Source organism: Amborella trichopoda, chromosome 3 (genome assembly GCF_054954075.1).
Source record: "Amborella trichopoda isolate Santa Cruz 75 chromosome 3, AtrichopodaSantaCruz75HAP2 v2.0, whole genome shotgun sequence".
In the NCBI taxonomy this organism is placed as follows: Eukaryota; Viridiplantae; Streptophyta; class Magnoliopsida; order Amborellales; family Amborellaceae; genus Amborella; species Amborella trichopoda.
Genome location: NC_142338.1, coordinates 61,088,445 through 61,112,733, shown reverse-complemented (window position 1 = coordinate 61,112,733; position 24,289 = coordinate 61,088,445). Strand labels below are relative to the sequence as shown.

Below are 24,289 nucleotides of genomic sequence, written 5' to 3'. Positions count from 1 at the left end.
CATCAGAGAAGTGTTTCTTGATGCCTAGGCTTGAGAACTTCTCAATCTTCCAAGTAACTCTATGAATGATATTTTCAGTGCTAATCTCCACTACTGCACCACCCAAATAGGTAACTAAGATTTAAAAAGAGAAACAGAAATTGCAGAGAAATAACATAAAATGAACATAAGGGAACTGCAAATAACAGGGAAATAGTGGAAATGCTACAAAATCCTATAAATCAACATAAAATGGACAGATACAAAAAAAGGGAATCCCGGCAAGTCCACAACAAAATCCCTAAAATAAAAAAAAAGCAAAATTAGCAAAAAAACAAATTTAGAAAGAGAACACTAGCTCTTGGTACCTTTCATACAATGAGTGGTTGAATTTCGGCTCTCTTTCTCCTGCTTATAAAACAAAAACCAAAACATTCGCAGAGCTTATATACATCTTAAAAACACCACAAAAGTGAAAACCAAGAGCCCAAGGATCAGTAACAAGTGAAATGGTAACTAAATTGCCGAGACATGGAATCAAGCCCTAACTGTTAAGTAGTTTCATCACTGTTACCACTTCTTGCTAGCTATTCAGAAAGACAGAAAAATCTTAGGCGAAAAGTTAAAGAGAGAAGACAAGAATAATGGAAAATAATCAGGAATTAGGTTACAAATTGTTTACATTCCAAGGAGGCTACATCATCTGTAATTGTAAACAGGGCCAAGGACTGAAATGGGAAAAATCACAATCTGGAGAAAGAGAGAGAGAGGGCGCGAAGAAATTAAATTTGTCACGAGATTTTGGAGGGAAATTGGGCTCATATCTAACTTTTCTTGTCCCACCTTTGATATTTTAGCCACATTGGGACTTCGTCCCTGCTGGATACAATGAAGTCAAATCTCAAACTAGAATTTCCGCTGGGATGTATGACAATTGAGTCATCAATCTCTTTACTCAGCCGACATAAAAAAAATTAAAAAAATCCAAAAAAACTGTGAAGGATCTCTCTCTCTTTCTGTCACCTTCTCTCCCTCCTTGTGTTTTTCTCCATCCCTCTCTCTAGACTTTGCAACATAAAACCCTACACTTTGCATATGCACTTCTAGCACTGCCATGGGCAGGCTCAGAAACTCAAGGCTTCCTTCACTGAACTCAATCCCAATTCCCCAATCTCCCACTCCTAAACTTCCACCATGATGACTAGCAAGAAGGCCCAAAAACTTCTACCATGGCCCCTCGCATCTATCTCCAACGACTTCACCCTCCATGATGCTCGCCTTTCTTCTAGCAACTCCAAATAAGTTCAACATCTCCTCCATGGCCCCAAATTTCTCGGACATCTTCAATCTCCACAATGCTCTACCTTTGCAGCGAATCCAAATTCCAAGCTTTTCTCTACTTAGTTGGGTTCCTCTGTCTGGTTTATGAGGTAGAAAAGGATGGGCCATGGACGGGTGCAGATGCATACTGAGAATATGCTACAGAGAGCAAGAGAGAAAGGGACTGGTGGGAGAGATAGGAGATACGATACAAGAGAGAGAGAGAGAGAGAGAGAGAGAGAGAGAGAGGAGATATGAGAGAGAGTGTGAGGGAGGTGGGGGGGGGGGGGGAGACGAGATCAAAGGGAGGCCATATACCTGGGAACATGGCCAAAACACCTGTCCCCCCTTCTCCTTCTCTTTTTCATCTTTTTGGTTGTTTTTTTTTTTTTTCTTTTTTTCTTCTTTTTCATTTTTTAAATGTGTACTACTTAAGAGTCTGAGTAACTCCCCTCAGAGCATTCAAATTTCAAAACACTGCTCCCAAAAGGCATGTCCAACTGTACTATTAGCAATAAGACCTCATAGTGTTTAATAGGCAAATAGGATAATTAATTCACATGGCCTAACATTAATAAGTGAATTGCCATCTACTAGAAGTGGTGCAGCCAAAGAAGCGACATAGAGTCTCAGTCCAGTCCAGTCAATAGAGCATGTACCTCAACTAATCAAACAGCTTACTTGAAGATTTCATGACTGATGCAAGTTCTCTAGTGTTTGATAGTTTCTATATGAGTAGACTAAGCCCGGGATCATGCCAAGTTCCAGGTCAGTCCTTTAAAACCTCGGTAAACAGTGACGACAAGAAAACCCAACATACCAACATGGAATGTCTTCGCCTCTACCTCGACCAGAATTTCAGTCTGCACTGATCTTGCAGAATGCTTTCACTTGCCCAAAATCATCCCCAGACCTACTCACTTCAAGGTTCAATGTGTTCCAGCCAGTTCTGGTCAGTTCTCTGATGGTTTTGTCAAAGAACTAGTCAAAACCGGCCCCACTGTTTTTAATTTATTTTATTTTTTAATGATTCAAACCAGGCCAACTTTTTTTTTTTTTTTTTTTTAATTTCTGGTTCGTTAAATTGGATCACTGAACCAAATCAGAGAGGCACCCTGAGTCACCGGTCCATTTTTTGACACCTTTGGTAGATGGCAACGGCATTACAATTTGGAGGTTTGACGAATTAAAGGATATGCTCTTATGAATATCGGAGGTGACTATGATTCGGTTGTTTGGATATAGTGTGATGGAAATCAGCATATTAGCCAACAAATTGTACAAGACACAGAACCGTTTATCCTACACAAATTTAGCATTTCTAATTCCAAACCAAATTTGAATGAACAATAGAAATGTGCTTAAAATTCTTTTCAACTGGATAGAAAAACAACATTCAATGCAAAGATAAAAGGATGTCTACCCACAAGTCTAAGCTGAAACTCTCACTCTATAACAGGTAGGAAAAATACAAAAATTAAAATACGTTACCTCCATGTCATTCTTGAGCATGGTCTCATTTTCAGTGCAGTCTGTCAAGCAATGGGCAACATAAGGCACATACATCTCTACCTCCACAACTATCGTATCATTAATAATATGCCCATTCCTAAGACGACCGAAAGAGGTAAATCTTACAATGCCGTAATCTCTTTCTCCATGCATAAAGTCATGTACTTCATCTGATTCAAAAATAAACCACATAATTAGAATATTTCAAACCATTTATTAACTGAACCATGCCAATTTTAAAACCATGACAAATATCTTCAAATAAAAGGGCCATAACCCGGTGCTGGTCCTGCCTAAGCAAGGTACCGGGAGCGGTGAGCTGGAAACGGTCTTAACCTTTGGCTTATGCACAAAGTGGCCGCTCTCAGGACTCGAACCTGCACTCTTGCACTGGCTGCCTGAACTTTTTACCGTCACACCAACTGACGGCCCCTTAAATATTTTCAAATAAAGAATTAAAATATATCAAATATAACTTGGAAAAATACATCTAATTGCAGTACACAAAATGGAACAATTCAGGGATAAGGGATAGAATCCAAGCGGGAACTAGCACAAACACTGGTAGCATGACGCTTTTTTTGATAAGCATTGAATATCAGGTAATATGTATAAGCCATACTAAAGGCGATAATACCTTTAAGAGGACAGCAAAACCATCAGAACTGAAAAGTTAAACATGCTTATCATGCAAGAACAGTATTAGGAAGTATGACCTCTAGGAAGCCCATTTATTGCTCCCCATACTTCTTTTTAATTAGGAAAAATAAAAACTAAGAAGTTACCACTGCAATTCTTTTTAATTAGGAAAAATAATAACTAAGAAGTCACTACTACACTTCTATCGAATTGGGAAAAATAAAAACTAAGAAATAACAGTAGTAAGGGAAAAGGCATTCTACACTCATTAGCACTCATGACCCCATCTAATCCTACAATCTATGTAGTAAAAATAATCTAGTTAGCCTTATAATAAAGTGCATCATTTAGCTTCTCTCTATCTTCCTGCATAAATAAGAAAGCATTCCACAAGACCTCATGTGAGTGTATGGTGAGAGAACTGAGCAATTATATTGACCCCGCAATGAAGTGTATTGATGGAGTTAAAAATTGTTAATTGATTAAACAGTAACACAAATCCTGTTTTATTTGTTTTTAGTACTTTAATTTCTATGCATATAACCAGACCTTGCATGCAAATCTCCACACTCTATTCAGTAAATGGGCCAATGTAATAGTTCTCACAGTATGTTTCTATGCATATAACCAAACCTTGCATGGAAATCTCCACACTCTATTAAGTAAATGGCCCAATTTCATAGTTCTCACAGTATGTCACTGAACACATCTTACATCTAAGATGTAAAATTGCAAAAGGGAACAAAATTACATTTTCTGATCGTGCGTTCCAAATTAGTCTGGCTTATGATACAGAAGCACAGTTCTGTATATCGCCTCCACCCCATAGGTAGACTATCACCATCCGCCACATATAAGAACACGGACAAATGGCCTGCCTTCCCCCCATTTGGCAATATTACCAGCCTCCTACAAAACCCAAAATCTTGTCAAATATAATCTCAGTAAAAGTATTACAACACAAAAATATTACTCATGGGAAAACCATAACACAGTTTAATCATGCCAAACCACGTAACAAATCTATACATGCTTAGGGAAAAATAAAACCCAGAATCAACATTAGAATTCATCTGCCACTGGCTATGGTAACAAATTTATTGATGAAATTTTAAAACCTACAACTCCATGAAGAGAATAAGACTACAAAAATAAAAAATGAAAAAAAAAATAAATTCCAGAACCCCAAAACTAAGATATCCAATTCATACTGTAAAAGCAAAGAATCTAAAATTATATGCTATAACTATGACCTATTGAAAAGAGAAAATAACAAAAATTTCCAATACCACTAAACTGAGATGTCAAGTTCATTGATAAAAGATTGGAATCTGTGATTATACGCAATGAATGAGATTCAAACCACTTGCAACCTCTAACTATGAATACATCAGAGAAGTGTCTCTCGGTGCCTAGGCTTGAGAACTTCTCAATCTTCCAAACAACTCTATGAGTGATATTATCAGCGCTAATGCCCACTACTGCACCACCCAAATAGGTAACTAAGCTTTGGAAAGGGAAAAAGAAAATTACAGAAGTAAATAACATAAAATGAAGACAAAGAGGGAACTGAAGAATAATAGGGAAATAGGGGAATTGAATACAAATTCCTATAAATCAACATAAAGGGAATCAAATTGACTAAAACAAACGAAAGGGAATCCCAGTAAGTCCACAACAGACCCCCAAAAAAAATAAAATCAGAGAGAGAATCATAGCTCTTGGTACCTTTTATATTCTGAGTTGTTGGTGCTTGGCTCTCTTTTTCCTGCTTAGAAAACAGAAACCCTGACATTTCAAGAGCTTGTAGACAATTAAAAACACTACCACATCGAAAGCCAATAAACTAAGGATAAGTAACAAGCAAAATAGGATCTAAATCGCAGAGTCTTGGAACTAAGTCTTTAGTACTACCATCATTGTTGACAGTTACCACTGCTTGCTAGTTATTGGGAAAGAAAGATAAATTCTTATGTGAAAAGCCAGAGAAAGAACAAGAGTAATGGAAAATAAACAGAGGAGTTAGGTTGGATATTCTTACTGCCGGACGAGGCGACGTCATCAGTAATGGTGAACAGGGCCAAACACTGGAAATCGGAAATATCGAAATCTGGAGAGAGAGAGAGAGAGAGAGAGAGGCACAGGAGCAGAGAGAAAGAGCTCTGCAACAAGAGAGAGTAGCAAAAGCAGAGAGAAGGCGAATAAATTTATTTTGGCGCGGAAAATTGGAGGGAAAGAGGAAGGCCTCACATTGGTTTGACATACAAGAGACGATACGCATGATGTGTATGCTTCCAATTGATTGTGTATAAGGACATGGTTTCTATGCGGCCAGCCCGTAGAAATGTGGGCTTGGCAATAAAAATGTTTTTTTAAATATAATTTGATCTTAATTTTTAGAGAATATATAATCGTGAAGATCATGCATATAAAAATAATAATAATTTTAAAACTATAAATAATAATTATATTAGAAAAACATTTGGATAATTAGTTATTCAAATGGACTACCTATTTGCATCTATCATAAAGATTGATAGTTTATACCTCTAGACCGCATGAAACAATTTTCCTTGTGTATAATCCAGGGGGAAATGAGCAGATTTTATTCATGAGCTTATACACTATGCTCCCACCTAAGCACGGTGTATCTACTCCCTTGGTCATAAGAGTTATTTGAGATAATATTTTTAATCTGGTTTTTTTAGAGTACATCAAAATCAAATACACTATTATATTCATGAGAAAAGTTGAATTTTGAGTTGCCTAATGCTTAGATTTCACCCTCTAACAATTGAATGGTCCTATTCGAACTTGACATATTATTTATTCAAGTGCATAGAGGATGCAATTATAATTTTTTTTATTTCAAAGTTAATCTCAAGGTTGAAGAGGTTATATCTTGGAAATTAAGAGTTCTAAAATTAGTCCTAGATGGGGATTTCCAGGAGGTTGTAATTTGCATAAGGCTGAAACTTTAAACAAAATTGAGGCGTACCTTTGTAATTTTGACATCAAAAGTTTTTAGAATGGGTTGATAATCTATTTTCATCGTTAATTATAAAATTATAAACACCAATAATGGTCCAACTTAAGTATATTTATGAATTCGTGAAAATCTTGAAAATGCAAGATACCCTACTTCGCATGCTAGAAATCGTTTTTTTAATGTGTTGCGTGATACATTATTTTGCATATTATAAAATATTATTTTTATATATATTCATATATTTTGATGTCAAGATGATCAATTAAAGGGTTTCTCGAGACAACCTAACAACTTTTATTATGGATTTTTGTGATGCACATTAAATTCTACATTTTTAAGGGAAAAGCTTATGTAGGGCTGAGGCTTTAAACCAATGGTTTAAAAATCGGATCGGTGACCCGGATCGGGCTTTTCAAAAACCGATCCGGATCTGCGAATCGGCGATCCGGATCGAAATCGGGTGAATCGGTCATAATAAAGCTTCAAAAAAATCCGAAAAAATTATTAAAATTCATTATAAATATTGGTTTTTAGGAATTCAATAAAAAATGATGGTACTCCATTAAGAATTTTCATGTTTTTTAATGAATATGCGAATATTGATATGTTCTTTCCCTGCATGAACCGCCATTCAGCATTTAATTTACAGTATTTCGTGCTCATCCCTACACTGTTGCTGTTGGGACTCGATATGTGAATAATATGGCTGGGATAGGGTGGCCTCAGAATCATCATCTCTCTCGTTTTCTCTTTGAATAATATGGATTAAAAAAAAAAAAAACAAATTTTCAAAAAAATCGATCATGGATTAAAAAAAAAATCACAAATTTTCAAAAAATTCTATCATGGATTACAAAAAAAAATTCGATCATGGATTAAACAAAAAAAATCACAAATTTTCAAAAAATTCAATCATGGATTACATAAAATTCGATCATGGATTACATAAAATTCGATCATGGATTACAAAAAAAAACAAACAAAAAAAACAAAAAATTCAATCGTGGATTACAAAAAAAGAAAAAAATAGTTCGATCATGGATTACAAAAAATTCAATCATGGATTACAAAAAACTCTATCATGGGTTACAAAAAAAGCAAAAAACAAAAAATTTAATCATGGATTAAAAAAAAACAAACAAACATTTCGATCATGGATTACAAAAAAAAAAACAAACATTTCGATCATATATTACAAAACATTCGATCATGGATTACAAAAAATTCTATCATGGGTTACAAAAAAAAACAAAAAAATCGATCATGGATTACAAGAAAAGAAAACAAACAAACATTTCGATCATGGATTACAAAAAATTCTATTATGGGTTACAAAAAACCAAAAAATTCGATCATGGATTACAAAAAAATCTATCATGGATTACCAAAAAAAAAAAAAAAAAAAAAAAAAAAAAAAAAAAAAAAAAAAAAAAAAACCGTACGGAATCGCCGATTCACTGTTCGGACTCGCCGATTCCGTACAGTGAATCGGCGATTCACTGTACAGAATCGTCTGGTTTTCTCTAGAACCGGACGATTTCTGATTTTTGGGCGATCCGGTTCCTTTTTCACTATTTCCGAGTCGAACCGTGCGAGTCCGGTTCGACTCGGCGTTTTTTAAAACGCTGCTTTAAACAATCAAATTTGAGCCTACATCAAAAATTTCACTGACAAAGGTTGTTTTGATGTCAACGTATCCTCAAATTGATCATCTCAACATCAAGATACATGAATATGAGAAAAAAATAGATTTCAAGTTCTGGAAATAATATATTTTGTAGCACATTTTTTGATCGTCAATTTTCATGATTTTCATCTTTTCGTAGTTCTGCTGATTGAGAATATTTTTTAAGCTTTAACCTTTATAAATAAAAATAAATATATATTTTAAAGCTATCACAAAAATTTCCAATATTAAAATCATATTTCACGACATATTTGAAGATAGGCTTTAATTTGATTGTTTAGAGCCTATGCTCCATACAAACTGTACCCTTATATAAACCTTTATAAATAGCACTATCGAGGAAGAGTATAATATCCATTAGCCGTAGACTGTCGTCGAGAGGGAAAGCGGCAAAAGTACACGTTTCAGGTTTAAGTCGGGAAAAGATGTTGTCGACGTACTGCTCGGAAAAAGTCGTCGTAAGCTGTGGTTCTTTTATATTCATTGGAAAATGTTGAATCGTGGAGAATTTTCCAATTTTCCGTTTCCATTCGAGGCTTGTGGATTTGAAAAAAAAAGGGTGATTATCCTTGATATTTATTTTAATATCAATGGTGATTACATTCAACCAATTTTAGATGGGTGGGGTTTGTATAGAGCCTAGGCTCTAAACAATCAAATTAGAGCCTACTTTCAAATAGTATCAAGAAATATGGTTTCAATACTATAAATCTTTATGATAGCCTTAGAATATATTTTCAACGTAATTTATAATGTTTAAAGCTTTAAAAACAGTGTCGATTGACAGATCTATGAAAACTTTAAAATATTGAAAATTGGCCATCATTTTATACTATCTTGAAAATCTTGAAACTTATATATATTTTATTTTGTTAATAGAATATTAAACTATTGTTTTATAATATAATATTTTTTAATGAAAGTATTTTTTGTCGTTAGGAGCGGTGTGACATTGGGCGTGACATCACCTATATGGATTACTAAATAACACTATAATACCCCATGTGAATGACGTCACACCCTTCATAATGATAAAAAATACTCTTACAAAAAAAAAATATTATATTACAAAACAATGATATATAATTATTCAAAATTTGTTGAGTATAATTATAAAAGGGAATGGCTTCTATGTTTCCTCTACAACATAGAAGTTCTATCATCCCCCTACCATCCATCCGTTTAATTTTGATCAAGAGAGCCACTCGCCGTTTGATCTTAGATCCAACATCTCAAAATATTTTATTCTTAGTTTTTTTATACAAATTGTATGAATATGAAATTCGATACGTATCATCTTCTCATTGGGGCGCACCTAACAAAAAATATTAAAAATAATTTTTTGATAAAAAATAATGACCAAAATACCCTTTAAAATTTTCAAGGGTATTTTGGTCATTTTATTTATTTAAAAATATTTTTTTCTAGTGCGAGTTTAATAGAAGAATGGACATCCAAATTTTGGTATCAAAATAGTTTATAGAAGAAAAATAAAAATAAAAAAAGTGTAAAGATGTGACATTGTGATTGGGGCAATCTTAACCCTTCATTTATAATGGACGGTTGGATAAAAGGGAGGATACAACTTCTATGTCGTAGAAAGTATAGAAAACTTGCCCGTTATAAAATGCTCTATAGTGCAAGCACTTTAATATAAACCTTTTCAGAATGGTGAAAAAACCAATTTTTTTATGAACTATTTTCACGTAAGGACCCCAATTTTATGGACTTAGACGCTCGTGGCAATAGAGACTAGGACACTCACGGCGGTAGAAAGTAGGAAGTACACACCCGGCGTTAAGGGAGAAGGCTAACGCTGCGTGCTCAATGATATCACCGCGAATGAAAAAGAGGTAGCGCCAAGCATGAGTGGAGGCATCGCCGTAAGCGTGAGGAGGCATCGCCATGAGGATATCACCGAGAATGAAAAAGAGGTAGCGTTGTGCGTGAATGAAGTGATGAGCAGTGCCGTTGTGAACTGAGGGGGTAATGTCGACGCGTGCGAACTGGACTAACACCGGCTGTGAAATGAGGGGGTAATGCCGACGCGTGCGAACTGGACTAGCACCTGCTGTGAAATGAGGGGGTAATGCCGACGGTGAAGAGAGAGAAAAAATTAGCGTCGTGCGTGAAGTTGAGAAGAACAACGCTGTCTATGAATGAGGAGCATCGCCGGCTGTGAAGAGAGAAAAGTTAACGCCGGTTGTGTATCACCTGCTGCGAAGAGATATAAGTTAGCGCTGGCTGTGCATCACCAGTTGTGAAGAAAAATAGTAGGTTAGACCATTGGGAGAATTGGCGTAGGGTAGTCCCTCAAGGACTACCCCTTCTTTTCCCTCCTCCTTTTCTCTCCCCTTACATATGGCTTTGCATGCCATGGCACATGCCACTTGGAGGTGGCTTGTTGCCACATCACCCTTCACCTTCTTTTATCTTTTAAACCCCAACCCGCTCCTTCTCTCTCTCTATCTAAGGCAAAAGTTTAGAAAACTTTTGTAGAAGGCAGCCATTATTGGAGCAAGAGAATGCTATGAAATAAGGTTTGGATAAGACACATTTGCTGTTCAGGTAAGTGGATTTGGAAGTTGTGTATCACAAATGCGTTCGAGTTCAAAGTATGGATTGGTAGAAGATAGAAATAAGTGTTTTGATGTTTAAGAGTAAGGTTGAAGTTTTGTAAGCCTATGTGCTAGACTTCATGACTGTATAGCCTATGTAAATGATTCAAATGTTTGCTAAATCTTATTGTAAATTTAGTTTAAGTGGGGTAGATTTTGACTGAGCATCAAACTGTGGTTTGACGGGTGTTGTTATGTATGTTTATGCATGTGGATGTAAGAAAAGCTTGGGAAATGAAATTCCAAGAACTGTAGGTATTTTTGTACCTAATTGTTAAGTAACCAAACAGGGTCCAAATGAGCTCAAATTGGTCTTTAATGAAAGCTATACGTGTCTACTACAAATTTTATTCTCGTGAAAACTTGATATTTTGCATATATTATGATTTATACTTCGATATGTAAGACTATGTTACTGTTAACAGACAGCAGAATTCCAGCCACTGTCATCTGCTTTGTACTAAACTTTTGAACGACCAATAGGTGTCCAGATTCTTTCAAACTACCACGTGTCCACTATAATGTTAATGTTAAAACCATATTCAAATTCTTCGTGACTAAGAAGTTATACTTTCAATTGTGTAAATAGGTCACTGCGGGCAATTTTAATAAATTGCATAATTTATGTTTTTGTTGTCATGCATTTTAAATGATCAAATGATGCCCATTTTCTTCCAAAGCACAACCATGTTAAAGAATTATGAGTAAGCTTTAAATTTCATGTTGAGCAATTTTTTAAATTCTTCCTAATTTGAGAGTTGCACAATTAAATGTGAAGACGTGTCACTGTGGATAGCTATTATGGAACCTCATAAGTGATGTCAAGTGATGTCACTGTTGCCACTAATTTTGATTAACCAAAAGAGATCCTCTTTCCTTCAAACCACCCCTATTTGAAAAGGTTTATGGAACATTAAAAGTTGCATGTAAATATATTTCTTGAAAACCCCCCTAGATTGAAAGCTGCACCCATTTTACGTGGATTATGTCACTATTGACAAAACTTCCTGTAAATTGTGCATGCTCAACTATAAATGCTATTTAGTGACTGTTATGTGACATTCAATTAATGAATGTAAATGTTATGCAGTAAATATCATGAAAGGGATGTGAATATTATTTAGTGAATGTTATGTAATATCCAAATAGTGAATGTACACACTATGTAGCGAGTATCATGACATGAGTATGAATGCTAATTAGTGAGTGGCATGTAATATTCATGTACTAAAGTGCCATATAATAAATGCCATACAATGAAATTCTATGTGCTGGAAATGTGAAAGGCCTAAATGCCAAAGTGATGAATGTTGAATGAAGAGTGTTCTAATAGCATGCTCTAAGCATGACCCTCTATTGTGTTTAATAATAGTTAAGTGATTCAATGACACCACGCACGGGGTTACCCGTAGTGGTATGATGTGACTTGATAAAAGAGTAAGGCCGACAATGTTTCCTAACTCCCTGTATGATAGGAGGGGAGATAGGTGAAAAGTGTAATGGGTGGGTCGTGCCCCCCGAAATTCAGTGTATTGTAATAAGTAAATAGTAAACTGTGTATTACAAGGCAAGTACATATCAAAAGCCCAAAAACGCGATGGGGACTGTGTGTGTGAGTATGAGGGCATTACCGCATGAGGCAGCCATTGTCATTACCCTCTCTCCGGAGTAATAGTAGAAGTCATAAATAATGGGATTGGCTTGGCTTGATGTATATGACTTATACTTTGGGAGTAGGTGAATCTAATGAGTGAGTCGCTATCAATTGAATGTGTGATTGTGAATACTGGTAGTGATACTAGTTTTATGATAAGCATGATATGCGATATGCCATATGTGATGAATGTATTGGAAGATTGCTAACATGATATTCTTTCCATTATGATTGCTTATAGATAAAGGAATTCATTATAATGGCATAATAAATATGTTATAGATGCATAACTTCTAGATCCTCTTATTGGGCTTTATAACTCATTTTTCTTTTTCCATCCCTGTAGAGTATAAGTTAAAGGATTGTCAATTGGGAGGAGATCGATTTGGTTGACGAAGACTTGTACATGTGAATAAGACCTTTTGCTTGTATGTGTTTATTGATAGTGGGACATGTTTTAGGTTTCCTTTTTTGAACTATGTATTTTTGTAATCCAGGTCTTATGTCCATTGAACTGATGTACTACTTCAATATGTTTATGTAATGACATAAATCTTAGTTCTCCTTTTACCTAGCTCATGTGCTTGTGTTATAGTTTATTTACTTCATTGGTTAGCTTGAGTTGTCATTTTATAAAGCGTTGAGCCACTCCAACCTGAGTGGCGTTCGCGACCTCTGTGATCACGATCCTGCGTTTTGTCGCACCTCCAACAGTGTACGGTATGAGGTCAGAGGGCGGGGTCGTGACATTTAATCCCTGCTCTTTAATTTTATATTGTTTTTTACTAGAGATGCCCTTCACAATTCTATTATTACCATGATAGTCCACGTGATGATACAACTTATGGTCCTTATGATGAGATAACTGTTGAACCATTACATTATTATTAGTATCGTGATGGTCAAAAGAACCTTGAATCATCATTACATTATTATTAGTATCGTGATGGTCAAAAGAACCTTAAATCATCAGGATACTAATAGTATTTTGATGGTTGTTTTAGAATGTTGAACCATTACGATACCATTAGTACTCTTTTTTGGGTAAGTTAGTGGGGGAGAAGGCTTCATGTTTATTTTTATTTATTAATAAACAATAAGGAAGAGACAACTCATTAATTTATGGGCAAGCTTTTTATGCTTCCCCTACAACATAAAAGTTATATACTTCCCCTTATCCAACCGTCCATTTTGAATGGACGGTTAAGATTGCCCCAATCATAATGGTACGTCTCTACACTATTTTATTTTTAATTATTTTTGTACAAATTATTTTTACATCGAATGTCGTACGTCCAATCATCTATTAAACTTGCACTAGCAAAATATGTAAACAAATATTTCCAATAATATAAAATGATCAAAATACCACTAAAAGTTTCAACGGGTATTTTGGTTATTATATTTTATTGAAAATTTATTCTTTAGGTGTGCCCCAATGAGAAGCTAGCACGTACTAAATTTCATATTCATACAATTTGTATAAAAAAAACTAAAAATAAAATACTTTGAGACCTCGGATCTAATATCAAACGGTGAGTGACTCTCTTGATCAAAATTGGACTGCTGGAAGGTAGGGAAAGCATATATCTTTTATATTGTAGGGGAAGTATATAAACCTTTTATTTTTTTTATAACTCCATAATTGGGCAGTTACGCCGAACCATGAAATAAAAAGTATGGAAATAAAGTCTGACGATCAAGAGCACCAAATAGTTGCTATATAACTAAAAGAGGTTTTATTAACAAAAACATTGACTACCATATTGGCCTCACGATAAATGTGGGAATTTGATCATATGTGAGTAGAAAGTGTACTCTGACAATTAACTGCAATCATATGTAACCTCCATGGGGCATGACAATGATCATGAATGACATTTACCAATAATCATGAATGACATTTACCAATAAAGATGAATCGCTTTCAACTTGGAGAGGAAACCAATTTGTTTGGATAACTAGATTGAGACCTTCTTCAAGAACAATACTATTAGTACTTTGGTGGTTTACAAGAGCTATGCATTCAAACATCATGTTCCAATAGAATTGTGAAGGGTATTTTCTGTTAAAAAAAATTTATAAAGTTAAATAATAGATATGGACATAGATTTTAAATAATTTGGGTATTGCCAAATCTATTTTTTAAAAAAAAAGATACATGTGGTAATCATCTAATCCCCATGTATAGGATATGGGTTGTGGCCTACTCCAAATGTTCCTGACCATAAATATCTTACCCTGAAGTATCTCTTTTTGTATAGTCATATTTCATCTGAATGTCGCGTGTCTCAACCCTCGACCGCATTTTAACATACACCGAATGAATGATAAAAGAAAAAGAAAATGAATGTTGATATTTTGGAGGATTACAGCTTGAAGAACTACAACAAAACAATCTAAAGGATTATACAAAATGTCCTTTTGCTCCCTCATGTAATGTTTTTAGGACCGTGAGTATTATTTTATTTATTTTAGGACATAACAAATGAGTATTTATTTTTTATACAAATGGGATACAATTATTATTGAATGGTCGATTTAAAATCTTGTGGTTGAGAATGTGTCATCGTTATAGACATAAAATCCAATTTTTTTTTTATTAAATGTTATGACATGCTTTCATCTATTGGATTTCACGTCAAAGTTGTTGTGGTATTATTGTACAAAAATAAATCATCTCGTGATATACGATCCCTAAAAAAATATGGATGCAGGTCATATAAAAACATAGGCTTCATAGGGCAAAATATAGTTCTGACTTGTAAACCCCAACGAGGCCTCACAAATCTATTTCTACATTTATGGAATTTAACACTTAAAAAAAGTTACAAATATTGCGATTCTATAGACCCAAAAAACAATAGATAGTGTAGACAATGCATTACACGATACGCTATTTTAGGATTTGAAATCCTTGTCGTTTCTCATATCCACACTAGTAAAAATCGTATTAAAATGGATGATCTAGACAATGCCTTACAATTTATGCTATTTTAGGAATTGAAATCTTTGTTTTTTCTCATATCCACAATAGTAAAAATCGAGATGAATGAAATGAGGGCTTCTTTTCACACACGAGCCATAAATTTGGGCAAATTTTTAGGTGTAATTTATTTTAATTTATTTTCACGCGGCCCAATACTTATATTAACATTTTCTAAAAAATAATGATAGGATTGTATTGTCAAATCTATAGAAAGTCAAAATTATATTTTAGAAGCACTATATTTATAAAAATAAACCATTTATTTTTACAATAATGTCACAACCATTTTTGTCTATCAAATTGCAAATCAAATGGTTATAGATGCACTTATGACTAAACTCAAAGCTCAAAATTTATTTTATTGAATTTCATGACACACCACAAGTCATCCAATTCGACATTTAATGGTCATAATTAATTATGATTTCATTGAACTAAAGATAAATAGTTTTATAGTATTCAACCCCATTTCTTATTGGATGCCGTGTGTGTAGAGCCTAGCCTATAAATAATCAAATCATAACCTACCTTCAAATAGTATGGAGGCATGTGGTTTCAATATTGAAAATCTTTGTGATAGCTTTAAAATATATTTGTATATTTATTTATAAAGTTTAAAGCTTAAAAAACAGTGTAGATGGACAGATGTATGGAAACTTGAGAATCTTGAAATTTGACGGTAAAAAAATGTGTTACAAAATACACTATTTCCAAAACTTTAAATCTATTTTTTTCTCATGTCTGTGTTTCTTGATATTGAGATGATCAATTTGGAGATATTTGAACATCGAAACAACCTCTTCTAGTGAATTTATTGAGATTGGTTAAAATTTGATTGTTTAGAGCCTCGGCTCTATATAAACTTTTCCCGTTCTTATTACACTAGAAAACATTAATTTGTTTAAAACCCCAATGGTTATTGACCAAGATGGAAATCGACAGGGGCCAAACCAATTCTATGATAGTTTGGGTCCGACCTAGTTCCCTTTGAAACTCCACCTTTATTTACTTATGTGCTATTTTATTTTTTATTATTTTTAGATAAATAATATCATTTCACAATGTCATTATAATATAATGAAACCACACTTATAGAAAATCATATTTGTGATATTTGTATGACTCAAAATTTTGCACACACATGATATTTTCAGCTCATTAATCAATATCAATAAAATAAAGAATAAATTGCACAGTATATATGGTCAAAATGAGTCATCTCCAATAATGAATCCAAGACCATCAATTTGGTAAATTTCAAGATCTAGGCCTTTTTTAATTCAAAATCAAAATTTTATTGTTAACATTATTAATCTAATGATAACAAAGTTATCTAATTTTTTTTAAAAGAATAAAATATCATTCGAAAATCTAGTTCTAAGCATCTCACCAAAATGGACGGCTTATGTTAATTGATTTAGAAAATATATTTTTTAGATTATGTTTTCAAATTTTTATTTTTCGTGATTGTTCATTAGAATGAAAATGACGTATATTTTATAATTTGGTTCAAACAAATGGCCCTAACATGATTGTGAAATATTGTTTCATTATATTACTATATAACCCGAATCACTTTCCATTTTTTCAAGGGTGCGGTTTGTATAGAGCCTAGGCTCTAAACAATAAAATCTGAGCCTACCTTCAAATAATGTTGAGAAATGTGGTTTTACTATTGAAAATCTTTGTGATAGCCTTAAAATATATTTTCATAATTATTTATAAAGTTCAAAGATTAAAAAATAGTGTAGATCGACAGATCTATGAAAACTCGAAAATCATAAAAATTGACGGTCTAAAAATGCGTTACAAAATACACATTTTCCATAACTTGAAATCCATTTTTTTCTCATGTCCATGGATCTTGATATTGAGATGATAAATTTGAAAGTATTTGGGCATCAAACCACCTTTTCTAGTGAACATTTTGAGGTAGGCTCAAATTTGATTGTTTAGAGCCTCGGCTCTATATAAACTTTTATTTATTTTTTAAACATATATGATATCTTGTTAAGTCCCCTTAAATATCCATCCCATAAATCTCAATTTTGATTAATTTAATTTTATTAAATTTGATATTTTCTATATCACCAATTTGGTCTGATCCTGGCTACTTATCCAGGTTTCGAAACACTGCCTAAAAATGTTATTCCAATAGCAATTCTGAAAGTAATTCACCCAAAAAAGCAATTCTCAAAGTAAATCCAAGATCTTAAATAAGAACGTCCTCCAGAGCAGGCCTTATGCTTGAAGGATCAAGTGTACATTCTACTCCTAGAGGAGCACAATAAGTAAACATTACCAATAGTGTGGTATATTTGCAGACCTGCAGATGTATTTGAGCGTTCGCCCAAGATATTTGCAAACAACATTGAGGGTGTTTTAGTCATTCACCTAGAGAGAGGCCCGGTAATTCAAACTAAGAACCCTAAATTTTGGAGATTGCCTAGAACTAGAGGTTCTCGTTCCAGTTCGGAAGCAATCGTGGTAAGGTTTTTGCTTCTTCGTCATTTTTTACTTTGTTGAAATTAATCGGGGAATTTCCATTGATGCTCAAGTTTCAGAAGAAGAAGCTCTGCATATATAAAAACCCTAGAAATTTATTTTTTTCACCTGTCTGCCGCAAATTCTTTGCTTGCAAATTTTTTTTTTTTGTTGCGGGGAAAAACTGTCTTACATATGATATAGGGTTTAAGTTTCTCCATAGTGGAGAAGCTTGAAATTCTTATTTTTTTACTGTGCCATAAAGTGATTGCTTTATTCCAAAGATATATTCCATGTTTTGATCTATTTGGATTTACAGACAAGAATTCCGAGTCTATTAAGATTTAAGATTCAAGAGCTATGGCTCTTCAACAGTGAAAACATCTGATTAAGGGAAGATACTCGGTTCATATAGATAAGATTTCTCTATAATCAAGAGCTTGTGGTTCCTAAACAGCGCATTGGAAACTTCAGGCCCATGATATCTAGGATTTTTTCTGGGGTCAAGTGACTGCAATTCGCTAATTCTGCACCTGAAAAATTCGGCTTGACGAACACCTGTAAATCGAGGGTTTGTTTTTTCTGGGGTCAGGAAACTCTGGCTCGTTAACAGTAAAGTCATTATTATCAGTCGACTGGTCAAGGATTTTTTGAGAATGGGGAAATATAAGATAAACAGGAAATACGAAGAAATGGGGGTTGAGGAGCAAAATATTAAGACTGTTATAAGTTTGGATAGCAGTGATGATGAGGCCAATGCTGATTTGAGCCTTGAGGTTTTGAAGAAAGCAAAGGAGCGCATGGACGAGAAGAAAAAAGAGGAGAAATCCGTGTTTGAAGAAGAGGAAGGTCCTATTGTTGTGATATCTTCTTCAGATGACGCCGAAGTTAAGAGTGCCATTACTGAAGAAATAACAGTGGAGAAGAAAAAGAAGAAGAAGAAGAAGAAGAAGAAAAAGAGTAAGAAGAGTGAAAACGTCGATCAAGTAAGTCATCTTATTGTTGTATTTTTATCTTTTTATTTAATATTTAATGAGGATTATCAACTGCATATTGCATGCACGTAGTGCTCTGAGATTCTTCCTTGGAAACACCTCTTCGAGTTTATTTTCACCTTAAATAAAAAAGTTCATGGACATTAATCTTGGGCATAGAGTTGGTTTTTATTTGTGAAGTCAAAGATCAGCAGCGAATATCACTTGATATTTAGATTAGTTGAGATGTTATACCCATATTCTCATAAATTTCAAAGTTGAGTTAGATTTGCTACACTAGATTAATAAGTTGCATGTATTCGGTATTCCCATCAACGCTGCAGTGATCAGATGATGTACTATCAACTGTCTTTTTAATGTGCTATGACTCTCCATATATCCCTTTTTTTAAAAATTTTAAACATGTTGATAGCGTATGGTAGGTGCAAATGGAACTCACTAAGTCACACTGTTGCTCCGCCACCCTGACCAGGACTATTTTCTCTGTTCAAACTTAAAGCATATTAATTTGACAGAAAATATCACATTTTGTATTGCCAATAAATCCATATCCGAACAATTATGTGTAGACAAGAGTTCCCTTATAGTATTTGCCAAAGACAAAACCTGGATGATTTCTTTAAAATGAGTGTCAATTATGAAGCAGCATAGCTTAATATTGAAACCGACTTTGGTGGCAATGAGTTATATCTTATTACATAACACAGATCTGTTCCTTATTTTAATGCAGGTTGATCTTTTAGGTGCCAATGACCCTCGAGAAATGCAGGAGCACATGGATAGTGAAACAGTTGGAGCAGGAGACGATATTGTTCTGACAAAGATTTCGGTGAGTAAACATCATACACACAGACAGATGCTTTAGCTTTTCTTTCTTTTTTTTTGTCCTTTTGTTTTTGATAATTTTGTACTAGTTGGCTTCATGATTTTATTGGTCATTCCCTTAATGCAGGTTAATGATGAAAATGCAGAGAAGTCTCCACAAATGCAGGAGGTTACAGAAGCAAAAGGCGAACCAGACAACATTGTTCTTAGAAAGCTTCTGGTGAGTAAAATAATACAGCTATTCTACAAACACCATGCTGTGATACAAAAGAATGAACAATAAGAACAGTATAAAAAAAGAAATAAAAGAAATAAAATATCATATGATCGTTTTCATTTTTATTTATGTATTCATATATGTTCTTATTTCTGTTTTCGTGTTATGTTGTTTTTTGTTTTCAGCGTGGGCCTCGTTATTTTGATCCACCAGATGAGTTATTGGCCGCATGTTATAATTGTGGTGAGGTGGGCCATGTGGCAGTGAACTGTACCTCAGAAAGACGAAAAAAGCCATGTTTTGTATGTGGAGAATTCGGCCATAAAGGAAAATCTTGCATACAGGTAGACAATAAACATCAAATGGTCTATTTGTTGAGCATCTTTAATCATCACACACACTCGCCCTAGGCCCCCCAAACTGTTTTTTTTTTTGGTTGGTCTTTAGCAGTGTTTGTAAAATCAAACCAGAACGGTTAACCGGACATGGCACTAGAAGCAGTTTAACCGGCCTAACCTGTAAACCGGCCGATTCAACCGTTCTAACAGGGCATGTCCCGAGCGGTCAAAAAATTGTTGAAAAAAAATAAAAAAATACAAAAAGATCTATTAAAATATGAAAAACATATAAAGAATGGTTAAAACAAAACACATTCAAATGTTAGTTGAAAATTAATGAAAAAAATGGATTTAAATAATCGGTTTGTTCCTAGGGCTATTTTTATTTTATTTTGAAAAAGATGGGAAAAATATAAAAGTGAATATAGTGACCAAAACAATTTCTAATCTTTTGTAAAGAATAATAAAAAAATGTATTACAAACCAAATTCCTTATTTTTTGAATTTTATATACATTTTTTTGATTTTCTTTTTTAAAAAATACCGGTTGATCACCAAAATTGCCCGAAACCGGAACCGGCTCTGCCACTGGCCGGTTCCAATCTAACCGGGTGGTTACCGGTTAGATCGCCCACTTTTTCCAACATGGGTCCTTAGAGATGGCATACTGATTCCAGTTACTGATTTTTTCCCATATCTTTACAATCAGGGGTTTGAATGTTATATTTGCAAAAGAAGAGGTCATCAGGCAAAAAACTGCCCAGAGAAGCACAGCAGGAATGCACAAAAGTCCAAAATCTGCTTGCGTTGTGGGGATTCAGGGCATGAGATGTCTTACTGCACCAATGACTATGCATCTGAAGATTTAAAGGTTTAATTATGGGAAGAGTGGAAGTATACTATGTTTGGTCATGATAATGTTATGGGGACGAGGGTTATATAATTGTCCCATCAATGGTTGGATAGTGATAAAGGGGAGGGGGTGTACAATTTAACTCACTATACCTCCATCACCATCCAACCTATTGATGGGACGGTGTAACGCTCATCCTGCTATCATGATCATAATACTTTCCTTTAACTATTAAATATTGCTTTCTGGCTTTCTTCTATATACTGTTTTATGGTATGCCACACAATGAATCATGTGAGATATTTCTCATGAGTCAGTACCCTTACTGAATGAACTTTTATGTTTATATTGAAGGAGATACAATGCTATATTTGCAAGCAATTTGGCCATCTGTGCTGTGTTGATATAGTAGATACTGGTCCAAGAGTGATTTCTTGTTACAATTGTGGGCAGAAGGGCCATACTGGTCAAGTAAGTGCATTTTGCCTTCCCCTAATAGAAAGGGATATACACAATTTATGTGGATGTCACATTGTGTGTTTAGTCTTGAGAGGACTAGTGGATACGCATTATGTAGGGTTGTGCCAAGCCCCGGTGGGAGAAGAATGTTGATGCACCACCAACTATATGTTTCAGATGCGGTGAAGAAGGGCATTTTGCTCGAGGATGCACAAAATATAGGAAGGTTTGTTGAAAATTCGTAGTGATTCATGTGTGTATGTAGAATTATAATAATTTTGCCGTCCTCTCTTTTTAATGGTGAAGCTGCTAATTGTGAAACTTGGTATAGAGGGATCGGTGGATGGGCGAACCCTCAACCCCTACTCAAGGAGTTTTAGATGGAGATGGTGATTTCGCAGGATTCAGATCTTTGCCTAATGATTTCTATAGAGAACATAAGAAGGCGAAAACACGTATTGAAGGTAGAGAAACAATGACTACTGGGAAGTCCAGGGGAAGAAAATCTTGGATTCCCAATGATGAGGGTTCACCTTTTAAGAAACATCGAGCAAAAAGAGGGGTGAGTTCCAATACACCTCGTGTACCAAATGACCCGACCTCCTCAACGCCATATCAAGCTAATGGCCTGATGCAAAATCGAGCTAATGGCTTGGCATCGCCCTCGACACCGTATCAAGGTTATGATCGGACGCCCTATGGTAATGGCCCTGGTTCAAGGTCATGGTCTCCCAAGATGAAGAATGGGTCCTCATCAAGTAACTCAAACTTCTCAAAGAAGTGGGGATTTAAAAGAGAAAAGAGGAACCTAAATAATGAGTAAGGAACAATTCTTGTATTTCAGGGGGCGCCACTTTCGGAAGAGAGCATGGCCCCGGGTTTTGTTCCTGAATTCTGATAATTGTAACATGGTAATCCTCTCTCTGTTTCTCTATCTCCATGTAGCATTCCAACGAGTCTTACATGCAAAATTCTAATCAAGTGGAGTCTCCGAATGCAGAAACTGGCCACAATCACTGATGAGCAAGCGATGAAGAATCGCTGTGGGCGATCGGATATATGAGCATGAATATTGCCCTAAATTTCTTAGTTGATTTATTTATTTTAAACTGTGGCGTATCTGAGGAATAGAATGGCCATACTGAAGCTGTAAATAAATATTGCTTCATCTAAGTTAAAAACGCAAAATTTTTACAGCTTCATCTAAGTTAAAAACTCGAAATTGTTTTGCTCATGCTGGAAGAGAATGGAAAATGGATTCTGTTTCAGGAACTGCTTGGAGAAGATAAGGAAAACTAAACAACTTGTTTTGATGAATAGGAGAGTATAGTTTGTCATGAGCAGCAAAGAAGATTTGAATTTCGTTGGAGTAATTTTGCAAGCATTCGCTTTGAGGTTATAACTTCAACTAAGAATTGATTTAAATTTGAAAATTAAACATCGGTCAAATTCCAGGTGAAAGAATTGCATGGTTCAAATTGCTTCCCCTGGAAGTGAACCGTTGCTTTTATAATGGTGGAACATTGCGATGTGCCTTCTTTTTTTTTTTTTGGTTCAAGTTAGTGGGGGAGAAGCCCCCTTACCCGTTTTCATTGATAGGAATGGAGGAAATACAAATCATATTTTTACAATCCTATAATAGGACATTTGTGCAAAGCCAGTCTTCTTCAACATGAGTGAGGAGTCCACAGTTTGGTATAACACGAGTGAGGAGTGCACAGTTTGGTATATTGCGATTCACGACATTAGGGAATGGAACATCGCTTATGCTGGAAACACTGAAATAGGCTATGTTTTGAACATATGAATGAATCATAGAAACTTTTATTGCTGTTGTACCCAGGATCATGTCACACTGTTATTGTAAAAAGATTGCCTTATTTTTGGGGTGTGGTTTGTATTAGTCACCAATCTTAAATAGTCAAAACAAGGCATGCCTCTAAATCTTGCTGAATAATGCAGTTCAAATGTAGAAATGCCTAATAATTTATTCTCATATTTAATTGTGGAATTTAAATATGAAAAAAGTGTAAATTGAACATATCTACGAAGATTTACAAATTTTCAAAATAGAAAGTGATGTGCTTTACTTTAAGGGTGCGGTTTGTATTGAACCGAGGTTCTAAACAATCAAAGTAGAGTACACGTTCAAATAGTATCGAGAAATGCGGTTTTAATACTGAAAATATTTGTGATAATCTTAAAATATATTAATTGTAAATTTATAGCTTAAAGAGTAGTGTAGAACGAGTAGATCAATGAAAATTTGAAAATCTTGAAAATTGATGATCCAAAAATACAATGCAAGATGCACAATTTTCAAAACTTGAAATCTATTTTTTTCCATGCCCATGCATGTTGATGTCAAGATGATCGGTTTGAAGATATTTGGGCATAAGAAAAACCTCTTCTAGTGAAATTTTTTAGGTGGGCTCTAATTTGATTGTTTTAAGCCTCGGCTCTATATAAACTTTTTCCTAACTTTAAAGGCTTGAAATCTTTTTTTTCCCATCTCAATACATCTTGGGGTTAAGATATCAAAGCATATGACTTTCTAAGGTCAGAACAACCTTTTCGGCTGGATTTTTGAAGTTTACTTTACTCCTCTTTACTCATCAAAGGTAAGGTCAATATTTTTTTAAATTATTTGCTTTTCACAATTGTGCAACTAAAGATTGGCTTAGACATGGCTACCAATCTTCCAATTGTGGCATGAGTTGGTACCTTGTAT

General features: G+C 34.5%; 1 protein-coding gene and 2 long non-coding RNA genes across 13 annotated transcripts; 2 read left to right on the top strand and 1 right to left on the bottom strand.

Moving 5' to 3' along the window:
- On the bottom strand, positions 1-4,299 carry LOC110006634 (uncharacterized). 2 transcript variants are annotated; one of them, XR_002279726.2, is made up of 6 exons: positions 4,202-4,299; positions 3,148-3,243; positions 2,938-2,981; positions 2,791-2,831; positions 348-387; positions 1-93 (listed from the first exon to the last, which is right to left on the bottom strand). It is a non-coding gene; the product is annotated as an uncharacterized LOC110006634 (long non-coding RNA). The 2 variants fall into 2 exon arrangements; XR_016052084.1 differs by lacking the exon at positions 3,148-3,243 and having other exon boundaries at positions 4,202-4,290.
- A 6,109-nt stretch (positions 4,300-10,408) lies between these two features.
- On the top strand, positions 10,409-12,974 carry LOC148783012 (uncharacterized). 2 transcript variants are annotated; one of them, XR_016052080.1, is made up of 2 exons: positions 10,409-10,694; positions 12,745-12,974. It is a non-coding gene; the product is annotated as an uncharacterized LOC148783012 (long non-coding RNA). The 2 variants fall into 2 exon arrangements; XR_016052081.1 differs by lacking the exon at positions 10,409-10,694 and adding an exon at positions 11,880-12,494.
- A 4,654-nt stretch (positions 12,975-17,628) lies between these two features.
- LOC18421569 (uncharacterized) lies at positions 17,629-22,754 on the top strand. 9 transcript variants are annotated; one of them, XR_016052068.1, is made up of 10 exons: positions 17,629-17,874; positions 18,191-18,857; positions 19,597-19,695; positions 19,819-19,911; positions 20,094-20,252; positions 20,956-21,117; positions 21,454-21,570; positions 21,677-21,784; positions 21,890-22,469; positions 22,559-22,754. XR_016052068.1 is itself a non-coding variant. In XM_088862012.1 (9 exons), the coding sequence occupies exons 2-8, from the start codon at positions 18,528-18,530 to the stop codon at positions 21,742-21,744; spliced, it is 969 nt and encodes a 322-aa protein (XP_088718138.1). In that variant the 5' UTR covers positions 17,629-17,874; positions 18,191-18,527; the 3' UTR covers positions 21,745-21,784; positions 21,890-22,754. The 9 variants fall into 9 exon arrangements, 5 of the variants coding, with proteins under 5 accessions (XP_088718138.1, XP_011626242.1, XP_088718137.1 ...); XR_016052069.1 differs by having other exon boundaries at positions 17,722-17,874; positions 18,346-18,857; XM_088862012.1 differs by having other exon boundaries at positions 21,736-21,784; positions 21,890-22,754.
- Positions 22,755-24,289: the final 1,535 nt, after the last annotated feature.

Bases quoted from the DNA above. Each gene is read 5' to 3' on its own strand.
- LOC18421569 (XM_011627940.3), top strand. From the start codon at position 18,528: ATGGGGAAATATAAGATAAACAGGAAATACGAAGAAATGGGGGTTGAG. The intron at 19,696-19,818 runs GTGAGTAAACAT...CCCTTAATGCAG, and splicing joins TTGTTCTGACAAAGATTTCG to GTTAATGATGAAAATGCAGA. The intron at 21,785-21,889 runs GTTTGTTGAAAA...AACTTGGTATAG, and splicing joins GATGCACAAAATATAGGAAG to AGGGATCGGTGGATGGGCGA.